This window comes from Bubalus kerabau, chromosome 2, assembly GCF_029407905.1.
Source record: "Bubalus kerabau isolate K-KA32 ecotype Philippines breed swamp buffalo chromosome 2, PCC_UOA_SB_1v2, whole genome shotgun sequence".
Classification (NCBI taxonomy): Eukaryota; Metazoa; Chordata; class Mammalia; order Artiodactyla; family Bovidae; genus Bubalus; species Bubalus kerabau.
Genome location: NC_073625.1, coordinates 105,002,594 through 105,016,329, shown reverse-complemented (window position 1 = coordinate 105,016,329; position 13,736 = coordinate 105,002,594). Strand labels below are relative to the sequence as shown.

Here is a 13,736-nt window from a genome sequence, read left to right as displayed (position 1 = left end):
ACATTATTTGTTTTCTAAGTCTTAAGCATTTTGGATAAAAATATTCTAAACTTCATTAGGTACTTCCCTTGGAAAGTAAGCAAATGATTTGTCCTTTCTTGGTGATTTAATGTCATTTCTTACAGTTAATGTGGAGTTTCACCCTCAGGTTCTGAGGTGTGAAGACTGTTGTGAAGGTGTATGTCCCTTTTCTCTATCGATTCATTTTTGGTTGCTTTGCTTTCATTTGTGTGTATGTGGTGTGTGTGTATCTTTTTTTTTTAATGTGTTTCTATCGTGTTGCCAGTGGGGTGCCCACCTCCAGCAAAACCTTGTTTAATTTATAAGTACTAAAACCTGTGGGCTGGGAAAACATAAGCAAGTTGATTCTAATTTTGTCTAAAATAAATAGGCAATGAATGAAGGTATTCAGAGGGCCTGCCTCTGAATAAATGCTCACATTTGAACCTCCCTGTTCCTCTTTTTATAAAATGAGGATAACTGCAGACCATCTTAGGGGCTGTTGTGAGGACTAAACAAGGTAACAAAGGAGCTCAGTTAATGCCGTCAGTGCGCTGCTGACCCAAAATAATAGCTGTTTTGTTGTTGTTGTTGTTGTTAGTACCTTATTATTAAATACCCTTTTTGTCCAAATCTGTGTTTTCTGTTTCTCAGCTGCCAAAAACAGACTGAGAGATTGACTGAGGCAGCTGCCTGATGCAGCATGGGGGCAGTGAGAGGGCTTTCACACACACCGTCTCACCTGATGAGTGTAGGCTTCGGAGGGGGTCGTGGTATGTCAGGAGTTGCATTTTCAGGTAAAGAAACTGAAGTTACACTTGGTCGGTGAATTCCCCGAATAACAGATGGTGGAGCCTGGACTCCAAATCAGGTTTGAGGATTTCTGACTCTAAATCATTCTCTTCTTGCTAAGTCAGTCTTCTTCCCCACTTTTCTAATTCAATCTCATTTGTAAACTAAAATACAGTAGTGAGATAGTGGTCCTACTCGGAGTGTAAGGTAAAAAAATCAGTGCGTGAATCCATGCAGTCAACAAGAGTCTCAGCCAGCATCTACTCAGTGTAAAAGTACTGCAGGGACTTCATCTCTTCCTGCTCCACACCTTGTTCACGCGGTCCAGCCCCACTAGCCTCCCTCAGCGTTCCTTGGACAAACACTCAACCTGCATCACAGCTCTCGCATGCCCCAGAGCTCCTCACCAATCGGGCTTCCTCTCAAAAGCACGCCAACTGCCTGCATTCGTTTCTCTCCAGTAACCGGCCCTATTTTCTTCACAGCACTGAAGACCCTGAAATTGTCATTTACTGTTTACATGTTTATCATCTGTCAGTCCCCATCACATCTTGCTTGCAGCTGTATCCTCAGCATGACAAAGCCTAGTACATGGTTGCATGATAGATTTTTGGTACATGAATGGATGTTTTATTGCTGGAGTGACACTAACATTTAGTCACAGATCTTTTAAAAGGAACTTTTAACACTTAAAAATTGATATTGAGTTCTTAATTTAACTTTATTTGAATGAAAGAATATTGTACAGAAAAGCTGTGGATGAAAAATCTCAGTACTCCTGAGAAAGATGATTCCTAATAAGACCATGAGGTTTAATTCTACATATCTAAATCACTTCTAGGTATATATAATTTGTAATTGGATAGATTTATAATGTTAACAAATCTGATATTTTATACATGGCAGGACTAAGAGATGTCTCCAGACGTGAGTTTCTCATTATCAGTAGTTTTTGTGTAGCTCTGTGTTTAGAGCTTGGCTATGCACTTGGCCAGTTCTTCTCAGCTGAGCTAGTACTCCTTATTTTTCTGGTATTGCCTTGATACTGTAGTTCTTTACCACTTTGGAATCAAAGGCCCCTGTGAGGCAGTAATGAAAGTCACAGGCCTGCTCTCTAAAAAATGCATATATGCACATTACATACAACTTCACACAAATTGTCAAGGAGTTTGTGAAAGTTTGTCAAGGACTTCACGTGAATGGATGTAGGAAGGTAGGTAGATGTAGACAGATATAGATGGGTAGGTAGGTAAGACTATAATAAGCACAAAATAAGTGAATGTGACCATATGCTTTAGGAGTTCAGAGGAAGAAAGACAAATGTAGGCAGAAAATTCCCCCAAGAGGCAGAGTTGTTAGGATAGAACAGTAGTAGCTAAAATGCAGAAGTCAGAAAATGGGAGTGTTGCCAGAAAAAAGGTGTGAAAAGCAGGTGAGAGTGGGAGATAGGGTCAAGGTCTGGTAGTGGGGGTCATGGAGCTGAGTAGAGGAAGCTATCAGTGATCGAAATGGATGCTAGATGGATGAAAGAAGAAATAAAATGAAGCACTCCACTCCTTGAAGCCATTTTTAACTGAACAGTAATACCTCCACCAAAAAAAAAAAAAAATCAGCATTATCAGAAACATCAACTATCAGCCATAAAATTAATGGGGGCTGAAATGCATTCTAGGGGGGCTTCATTAGTAGAGGGTCAAGAAGCCAGAATAAGTCCCATCTATGCCACTACTTATGAAAATATAAACTTAGCTATTCTTGCCTCTGCCTTTACTCAAGACATGCCCTCTTCTAGGAAAGCCTTTTCTTTGCCTGATAAAAATTCAGTTCAGGATGGATCAAGATGGCAGAGTAGGAGGACATAGAACTCACTTCTCCCCACAAGCACATCAAAAATATGTCTACACATGGAACAGTTCTCACAGAACACTAATAGAAACCATCAGAAGAACTCTGTACAACCAAAGTTCCAAAAAAGATCTCCACTTAACAGGGCAGTACAGGAAAAAGGCACTGGGGTCAGGACCTGGGCCCCTGGGGGCAGATCTGAAAGGAAGAGAAGGTCCCTATGGGCAGACCCTTGCCCTAGGGAGTGAGTAGGCTGAGCTGTAGCTGGGCATGCCAGTCCTGGGGTTCTGTGCAGAGGAGACAAGCCCCTTTGGCTGCTGAGAGAATCACTGGAACAAATAGAAGGGCTGGAGAAGCCTAACTCTATTCACAAGGAGTGCACGTAAGTTGGCTTGCCAACAACCAGGGCAGAGAGAGCCTTGCATTGGTAGCTGCTGCCTTGCCAGACTCACTAATCCAAATGGGGTGAACACCCCTGCACTGCATGGGGGTCAACCAGGCCCAGGGAGGAGGCTCATCTAGAGACAGCCCAGGGGGATGTGATCCAAGTAGGGTGGTGGCGACCACTGTCAGAGCGCACTCCAGCGATGCCACAGGAGCACACCAGGGTCCCTCTCCCAGAGCACCCCAACTCCCACCCACTCCACACCACACCTTAGCATTGGGTCTGGGGCAGACAGGTCCTGGGAGAAGGCTGCCACAGAAGCAGCCCAGATACCTCAATTCCTGCAGCCACAGTGCCCTGACCCTCAGCTCCAGCCTAGCAGATGCACCGGCCCCACCCACTCCACACTACAGCTTGCACTAGATCTGGGACAGACACAGTGGGGAAAGAGACCTTGGCCTGCATCTGAGTGAGGCCCAGGTCGCCTGCTTAGGTGGTGCATCAGTGCCCTGTAAGTGCATGAGCCCCGCTTACTCCAGCACTCCCCTCCTCTGGGGCAGGGCATGCACTCAAGGAGAATGGAACCTGAGCCTCAGGGCTTCTACTCCGGCGACTGGTAACCTGACAGGCTAGTGACTGCACAGAGCAGAAAGTCAGTCCTCCCCCTGCACCTCCATCAAGGTGACAATGGCTGTCACACCCTGAGGACAGACACGGCTGCTTTCATATCAAAACCTGTTATCTCCCCAAAAACACTGGACACACAGTCTACACAGGCATCTCTCACACAGAAATACTCCTTCAAGACCACAGTGGATAACTAAATACATGGAGACAGAAAATTTAAGTGAAAAGGAAGAGGAACTACTCCCAATTAAAAGAGCATGAGAAGTCCCCTAAAAGAACAAATAATAAAACAGAGCTCACCACTCTACCAGACCTTGAGTTCAGAAAGGTATTGATAATAATAAAAATGCTAACTAAATTAAGAAAGATTACCAGTATAAACACAGAACTATAAGGAACTAGAAATGAAAAAAAAAAAAATTCAACCAATCAAAGATAGATAATTCCGTTTCCAAGATAAAAAGCAATCTGGAAGCAATGGATAGCAGAATAGGTTATCTGGAAGATAGAACAATGGAAATCACCCAATCATAATAGCAAACACAAATGAAAAAAAGATGAACAAAACATATGAGATCTATGGGATAATATAAAATGTGCCAACCTACATATAACAGGCATTTCAGAAAGTGGAAAGAGAAAGGGGTCAAAAATGTATTTGAAGAAATGATGGCTGAAAACTTCCCAAATCTAAACAAGGAAAAAGATATTCAGGTACAGGAAGCACAAAAGGTCCCAAACGGAATAAACCCAAAGAGACCCACACCGACATATCATAATTAAAATGGCAGAGCTTAGGATTCTAAAGGCAGCAAGAGAAAAACAGTTATTTAAAAAAAAAAAAAAAACCATAAAGCTATCAGCTGATTTCTCTGCAGAAACTGCAGGCCAGAAGAAAGTGGCATGATATATTCAAAGTTCGGAAAGAGAAAGACCTGCAAACTAGGATACTCTGCCCAGCAAGATTAACATTTAGAACAGAAGAAGAGAGAAGAATTTCTCAGACAAGCAAACACTAAAAGAATTCAGCAATACCAAACCTAACCTAAAAGAAATGTTGAAAGGTCTTCTCTACATGGAAAGAAGAATTCACAGAAAAGGAAAATTCCCAACAGGAAGATGAAACATATAGTTAAGGATTGAAGATCATTCAAATAAACCAGGACCATCCCCAAGAAAAAGAAATGCAAAAAAGAAAAATGGCTGTCTGAGGAGGCCTTACAAATAGCTGTGAAAAGACAGGAAGCAAAAAGCAAAGGAGAAAAGGAAAGATATACCCATTTGAATGCAGAGTTCCAAAGAACAGCAAGGAGAGAGAAAGCCTTCCTCAGCGATCAGTGCAAAGAAATAGAGGAAAACAATAGAATGGGAAAGACTAGAGATCTCTTCAAGAAAATTAGAGACACCAAGGGAACATTTCATGCAAAGATGGGCTCAATAAAGGACAGAAATGGTATGGACCTAACAGAAGCAGAAGATATTAAGAAGAGGTGGCAAGAATACACAGAAGAACTGTACAAAAAAGATCTTCACTACCAAGATAATCACGATGGTGTGATCACTCACCTAGAGCCAGACATCCTGGAATGTGAAGTCAAGTGGGCCTTCGGAAGCATCACTATGAACAAAGCTAGTGGAGGTGATGGAATTCCAGGAGAGCTATTTCAAATCCTGAAAGATGACACTATGAAAGTGCTGCACTTAATATGCCAGCAAATTTGGAAAACTCAGCAGTGGCCACAGGACTGGAAAAGGTCACTTTTCATTCCAATCCCAAAGAAAGGAAATGCCAAAGAATGCTCAAACTACCGCACAATTGCACTCATCTCACACACTAGTAAAGTAATGCTCAAAATTCTCCAAGCCAGGCTTCAGCAATACGTGAACCATGAACTTCCAGATGTTCAAGCTGGTTTTAGAAAAGACAGAGGAACCAGAGATCAAATTGCCAATATCTGCTGGATCATGGAAAAAGCAAGAGAGTTCCTGAAAAACATGTATTTCTGCTTTATTGACTATGCCAAAGCCTTTGACTGTGTGGATCACAATAAACTGTGGAAAATTCTTGAAGAGATGGGCATACCAGACCACCTGACCTGCCTCTTGAGAAACCTGTATGCAGGTCAGGAAGCAACAGTTAGAACTGGACATGGAACAACAGACTGGTTCCAAATAGGAAAAGGAGTACATCAAGGCTGTATATTGTCACCCTGCTTATTTAACTTATATGCAGAGTACATCATGAGAAACACTGGGCTGGAGGGAGCACAAGCTGGAATCAAGATTGCCAGGAGAAATATCAATAACCTCATGCAGATAACACCACCCTTATGGCAGAAAGTGAAGAAGAACTAAAGAGCCTCTTGATGAAAGTGAAAGAGGAGAGTGAAAAAGTTGGCTTAAACCTCAACATTCAGAAAACTAAGATCATGACATCCAGTCTCATCACTTCATGGCAAATAGATGGGGAAACAGTGGAAACAGTGGCTGACTTTATTTTTCTGGGCTCCAAAATCACTGCAGATGGTGACTGCAGCCATGAAATTAAAAGATGCTTACTCCTTGGAAGGAAAGTTATGACCAACCTAGACAGCATATTAAAAAGCAGAGACATTACTTTGCCAACAAAGGTCCATCTGGTCAAGGCTATGGTTTTTCCAGTGGTCATGTATGGATGTGAGAGTTGGACTATAAAGAAAGCTGAGCTCCGGAGAATTGATGCTTTTGAACTGTGGTCTTGGAGAGTCTCTTGGACTGCAAGGAGATCCAACCAGTCCATCCTAAAGGAGATCAGTCCTGGGTGTTTATTGGAAGGACTGATGTTGAAGCTGAAACTCCAATACTTTGGCCACCTGATGCGAAGTGCTGACTCGTTGGAAAGACCTTGATGCTGGGAAAGATTGAGGGCAGGAGGAGAAGGGGATGACAGAGGATGAGATGGTTGGATGGCATCACCAACTCAATGGACATGGGTTTGTGTGGACTCTGGGAGTTGGTGATGGACAGGGAGGCCTGGCGTGCTGCGATTCATGGGGTCGCAAAGAGTTGGACACAACTGAGCGACTGAACTGAAATAAGCCAGTACATAGATTAAAAAACAATGAAAAAATTTTTAAAGAGATTATAACTACAATAAACAATAAAAGGATAAACATGAAGATGTAAAGTAAGACATAAAAATCACAAAACATGGGTGGGGAGAGTATAAAAATATAGATCTTTTAGAATGTGTTTAAATTTAAATGACTATTAGTTTAAAACAAGTAGATATATTTCTGGGTCGGTCAACATAATTTAACTCCATGATAACCACAAACAAAAAACACAATAGATTCACAGAAACAAGAAAGGAAAGCATATTATAAAAGAAAATCATTAAACCACAAAAAAGAAAAACAAGAACTAAAAAAACTGGAAAACAAAGATTAAAAATGGCAATGAGTATATACCGATCAATAATTACTTTGAACGCTGATGGACAAAATGCTTTAATGAAAAAAACAGAGTGCAGACTGGATTTAAAAAACAAAAACCTGCATTATGCTGCCTAAAAAGAGACTCACTTTAGGGCAAAAGACAGACTGAAAATAAGGGGAGCAAACAGAAACAACAAAGTTGGGTAGCAGTACTCAGACAGAATTTACAAGCTGGCTTCATTCCAGGACCACAAGAATGGTTTAGCATATACAAATCAGTGTGATACACTACATTAACAAAAGGAAAGACAAAAACCACATGATCATCTCAATAGATGCAGAAAAATATATATAACAAAATTCAACATCCATTCATGATAAAACTTTCACCAAAGTGGGTACAGAGGGAACATTTCTCAACATAATAAAGGTCATTTACAACAAATCTACAGCCAACATAATACTCAGTGCTGAAAAAATGAAAACCTTCCCACTAAATTCAGGAACAAGACAAGGATGCTCACTCTCACCACTTTTCAGTATCGAATTTGAATCCTAGCCACAGCAATCAGACAAGAAAAATAAAAGTATCCAGATTTGAAGGGAAGAGGTAAAATTGTCACTGCAGAGAACCCAAAGTCTCTAAACAAAAACTATTAGAGTAAATGACTTCAGCAATGTAACAGGATAAAAAAATGATACAACAGGAGTCTGTTGCATTTCTTTACACTAATAGTGAAGTACCAGAACGTTAAAAAACTATCCTGTTTAAAATCTCATCTAAAAAATAATATACCTAAGACCAAACATACAAGGAGGTGAAAGACCTATTTGCAGAAATGTATAAAACATTGACAAAGGAAATTGAAGATGACTCAGGAAATGGAAAGATATCCTGTGCTCTTGGATTGGAAGAATATTGTTAAAATGGCCATACTACCCAAAGAAATCTACAGATTTAATGTGTTCCCTATCAAAATACCCATGATACTTTTCACAGTAGTAGTATAATCCTAAAATTGATATGGAACAACAAAACACCCAGAATCGCTAAAGCCATTCTGAGAAAAAAGAACAAAGTTGGAGAGGCAACCCCTTCCAGACTTCAGACAATACTACAAACCTACAGTAATCGAAATAAACAAAACAGATTTACAAATCAATGGAACAAAATAGACCAGAAATAAACCCATGCACCTATGGTCAAGTAATCTGTGATAAAAGAGGCAAGAATATACCATGAAGGGGGGGGGAGGGGAAACAGTCTCTTCAACAAATGGTGTTGGGAAAGCTAGACAGTTACATGTAAATCAATGAAATTAGAACATTCCCTCACACCATATACATAAATAAAATGGTTTAAACACTTTAAGACAAGTGAACATAGTAAAAACATTCTTTGACATAAATCATAGCAATGTTTCCCAAGGCCAAAGAAATGAAAGCAAGATTTAATCAATCGGAACTAATCAAACTTAAAAGCTTTTGCACAAGCTAAGGAAACTGTCAACAAAACAAAAAGAACCTACAAAATGGGAGAAAATGTTTGAAATGATGTGACCAACAGGGGTTTAACATCCAATGTAAACAGCTCATACAAGTCAATATAGAAAATCAAACAATCCAATCAAAAAGTGGGCAGAAGACTTAAAGAGACACTTTTCCAAAGAAGACAAACAGAAGGCCAACAGGCACAAAAAGAGATACTCATTTATTACAGAAATGCAAATCAGAGCTACAGGGTATCACCTCATACTAGTCAGAATGACTATCATCAGAAAGTCTATGAATAAGACATGCTGGAGAGGCTGTGGAGAGACCTTGTACACTGTTGATGGGACTTGTAAACTGGTGCATCCACTATGGAAGGAGGGATGTTCCTTATGAAACTGAAAGGTTGCAGCTGCTAGCCATGAGCCACAGGGGGATTCGTGACCTCTGGAGGAGAGGAGTTCGATCCAGAGTCAGACAGGAGGCTTGATCATTCGAAGATGTTGTGTAATAAAGTTTTATTAAAGTATAAAGGAATAGAGGCAGCTTCTGACACAGACTTCAGAAGGGGACACAAAGAGTGCCCCCCCTTGTTAGTTTTTAGCAAGTCTGTTAGCAAGCTGCTGATCAGATAAAGAATCCCCTCGAAACTGAGAGAGCTGCATCAGGCCCCTTTCCCACAACATGCATTTTGAGATAGCATTGGCACAAGGTGAGTCATCCCCCAGCTTAAAACAATTGACATGAATCTTAAAGAAAGACAGGTTTCCAAGCAAATACCTAGTTTCATTAACATAGCTTAAGAACATTTCCATGAGTAAGACATTCTGGTTTGTTGAGCCATTACAGGTTCAAGGTTTGAGTCTTTAGGCCTAACCCACTTGAAGAAAGGCAGATTCCAAGGCAAATACATAGCTCATTAACATAGCTTAAGAAAAATATTTCCATAAGAAAAACATACTGATTAACTCAAGGTTTGAGAAAAGTTAAGGGAGAACCAGGTGTTGCCATGACAACACAGAATTGAAAAGAAACCTCCTTCTAATTTTGAATAGAGAAAGGAAAAAAGTCTGCCACTTGCAGTTTATTTCCTCTACTTGGGGACCCCTGGCCTTCCTACCCGTTACCCTCTCAAAACTAAAGCTACTATATGATCCTGCAATCCCACACCTGCGTATATATCCAGAAAAAATGAAAATTTTAATTCAAAAAGATACATGCACTCCAAAGTTCACAGTAGCAGTTTACAATAGCCAAGACATAGAAAGAAGCAAATCAAGTACCCATCAACAGGTAACTGGCTTAAGAAGATGGCTGAGTAATATTTCATTCACACAAGGGAATATTAACTAGTCATTGAAAAAGAGTGAAATATTGACACTTGCAGCAACATGGATGGACATAGAGATTATCATACTAAGTGAATTAAATCGGAGAAAACTATATGATATCACTTTTATGTGGCATCTAAAATAATACACATGAAAGTATACACAAAACAGAAACAGACTTACAGAGAAAACGAACTTATGGCTACAAACGAGAAAAAGAAGGGAGAAGGGACAAATTAGGAGTATGAGATTAAGACACAAACTACTGAACATAAAATAGGCAACAAGTATTTACTGTACAGCACAGGAATCACACCAAGTATCTTGTAGGAATCTATTAATATAAAGAAAAATAACATGAAAATAACAGGGCTTCCCTGGTAGCTCAGACGGTAAAGCGTCTGCCTACAATGTGGGAGACCCAGGTTCGATCCCTGGGTTGGGAAGATCCCCTGGAGAAGGAAATGGCACCCCACTCCAGTACTCTTGCCTGGAAAATCCCATGGACTGAGGAGTCTGGTAGGCTACAGTCCATGGGGTCGCAAAGAGTCGGACACGACTGAGCCACTTCACTTTTAACATGAAAAAAAAAGTTTTGGAGATTATAAACAATTAGCATTCGGTTTATAAATACCACTTTATAGTAAGTATGTAATATTACAATGTAAATAAAAGCAATTACTACTTAAATTGTCACTTTACCTCAACTGCCACTAAAAATACAAATGAAACAGTCATATATCAAATTTTAAAAAGTTCAGACATCATCTCTTTCAAAACCTTATGATGCTCCTCACTACCAGACCAGGCAGTAAGGACCCTGCAGGATCTCCAGCACCATAGCTCCCTGCAGCACTGAGGTGATCTGTTCGCCAGGTTAAACCCTATTTGGGCAGAGACTGGGCTACTTTTCTATCCCTGTGGCAAAGCTGGAGTGGGCACTAAGGAATCCCGTAGTCATGCTATCCTAACAGGCCATCGCCTGTCTCCCTATGACAGCAGACACCCCCGCTTCAACATGTGAGCCTCTGGACCATGTTTTCAGATCCTGACCCAAGGGTGTTTTTTTCCTCAACTAAAATTCAAGACCATTGGAGGTGAGGTTTTTTAAAATCTCAGTGGGCTTTTTAAACCATATATGTCCAAGCACCAGGACATCGATGCTTGTAACTGGCGTGTGCTGCACAGGCTGCAGCAGGTTCCCAGCATCTCCACCACAAGCGCTTTGGCTGCTTGAGCCCCCGCTCCTCTAGTCCCACCTCACCCGTAAGGTGCAGGCTGGGGCCAGACCCCCTGAGGAGCGCGTCCCCTGGCCGGTGCACTCAAGAGGCCACCGGGTGCTCGGCTCAGATGTCCTCTTCTCACAGAGGGTTCCCCTGACCACCGACAGAAGAGAAGAACCTGTCAGTCACTCCCACCCGCTTCTGCTGCTTCATTCTCTTCACCGTGTTCATACTGTCTGAATCCCAACTGTGACTTCCGTACCTTTCCTATAACATTTTATTCACAATAAAGGTGATTTTTTTAAAGTTTTCAGCACAGATTGATGGAAAGTTAACTTTTCCTCAGTATATCACTTTTTCTCTTTTTAAAGGAGGATTCTCTGGATCACGTTTCAGACATGGAAGAAGTTTGCAAAATTTACAAAAGAGGAAAGAGAAAAAGAAGAGAGGCGAGAGCAGCTCCGTAGGAAGGTAGCTGAAATTCTTCCAGATTTCCAGATGTTCACACTGCTGTGACTCGGCCGTGCAGCACTCAGATGCTCGGCCCTTGGGTAAGGAGTCTGTGGTGGACAGGGGGCCACAGCCCACGCAGGCGCAGTGCAGTGCTTACAATGGGAGTTTCATCGGTCCGCGTGTGGGTTACCTCCACCCACCCACGTTATACGCGCAAATATCTGGCTTATGTTCTGTCACATACTTTTTGGATCAAAGAAATTATTTTGTGAATGTACACTTCCTTCTTTGATCTCTCTTGGATTGCTAATCAGTCCACTAAAGCATTTATCACAGCAGGACCATTCAAAGGAACAGTCTTGGGCTCTGCTGTTCAGATGTACCCTATATATTTTTAGTGTCATAAACTTTAAAAAGGACAATGTTTCTTTGCCTAAGACTGTGCAGGAAAATGTGTCCTTATAGCTTAATGTGAATTGTTGACAAATGGAACTTTAACTAAATAGAAATTTAAAATAGTGAGTACTTAGAAAAGGAGGGCCAGTCATCTAGTCCCTTAGCATCAGCAACAGGCATTCTGCCAGACCCTGTCCATTTTGCCCACCTGATGGAAAACTGGATCAAAAGGCACTCTGGGAAGCCACTGCAAAGGGTAGCAGCATCTCCTGATTTCAGAGAAACCGAAGAACCAAAGATACTTCTCCTCAGTGCACTTTTATAATGTGAAGAGAACTCCAAAAGCAAAGACTATCAAAGGCCGTCCAGCAATCTGTTAAAATGTCAGCTCACGCTTCCAGCTGCAAACTTGAAATAACACATTCAATTTGTCTTCTAATCCTCAGCTCAGCTTGATCTATGTATCAAGCTTGTTGTTCAGTTGCCAAGTAGCGTCCAGCTCTTTGCGATCCCATGGACTGCAGTACCCCAGGCTTCCCTGTCCCTCACCATCTCCCAGAGTTTGCCCAAGTTCATGTCCATTGAATCAGTGATGCCATCCAGCCATCTCATCCTGTCGCCCTCTTCTCCTTCTGTCTTCAGTCTTTCCCAGCATCAGGGTACTTATCTTGAATTCAAAGAATGTTTTAATCTTTAAGGTGCTAAAGAATGTAAAGACTGACACAACATTCCTGTGAACTGTCTGAAAGAGTTACCTGCTAGAAAAAAAAGTTTTCGTTACAAAGTACATGCTTATAACAACAAATTCAGGCAGTAAATGCACACAGTAAAATGAGACAGTCTCTTGCAGCCCTGAGGTAACTACAACTATTTGGTAAGCTTAAAATTTGAGTTGGCAATAAAATTCTGTGTGTTGTTCAATAAATCGTGTTATTGTCTCTTACTTCCTAGAAGGGATATCTAGCTACACCACCTACAAAATGACATATTCTTCTTCTATGGAAGATGTATTATGATTTACTCAGATACAAAAAAAACACTATATTGAGCTTTATTTCTTCCAGCGTCCCTATTCTCACTTATCTTTTCCTTTAATATGATTGTAGCCATCATCTAAAAACTCTAAGACTAATGGCCATTAAAGAAACGGACTAAAAGCAACTCATAGTTAACCTCTTCCTGTCTAAATCACAATCTGTTTTCACCCATCTTTAGCACATTGGCTGGTATTAGCAGTCAGAAATAAAATACCAATTTTGTTTTAATGCCAAGCCAGTAGATAAGGAAGGGTGGATCCCTCATATAAACCTGCCAGGGGTCTAAATAAATAAACTGCAGAAAGCTTAAGTTTTCTCTCTTAAGCTTTATTTTGCTTTGATTTCACCTCAGGCATCAGTAGAAATTGAGTCTTCAGCAGTCCACATTCTGATTGTTTCAGCAAGGACTTTTTACCTACCTATAGAAACCTTCTGAAGACAGGAAAATAACTTAGAAAATGACCTACTTAGCAAGAAACTTAATAAATGACCTAACAATTTCTTGCTGCTGTATCATAAAGATACAATTTAAATGCTGGAGAGGGTGCGGAGAAAAAAAGAACCCTCTTACACTGTTGGTGGGAATGCAAACTAGAACAAAAGTATGATGATTCCTTAAAAAACGGGAAACAGAACTGCCATATGACCCAGCAATCCCACTGCTGGGCATAAAACACCAAGGAAACCAGAATTGAAAGAGACACATGTACCCCAATGTTCATCGCAGCACTGTTTATAAT

General features: G+C 40.8%; 1 protein-coding gene across 8 annotated transcripts in view; it reads left to right on the top strand.

Annotated features, from left to right (window-relative positions):
* The window catches only part of CCDC191 (coiled-coil domain containing 191), a 101,733-nt gene extending 88,849 nt beyond the window's left edge, over positions 1–12,884 (top strand). For all 8 annotated transcript variants that reach the window (XM_055568223.1, XM_055568222.1, XM_055568221.1 and 5 more), the window contains one exon: positions 11,482–12,884. In XM_055568223.1, the coding sequence (XP_055424198.1) occupies positions 11,482–11,626 (145 nt within the window). In that variant the 3' untranslated portion in view covers positions 11,627–12,884. The remainder of the gene's footprint in view (positions 1–11,481) is intronic.
* Positions 12,885–13,736: the final 852 nt, after the last annotated feature.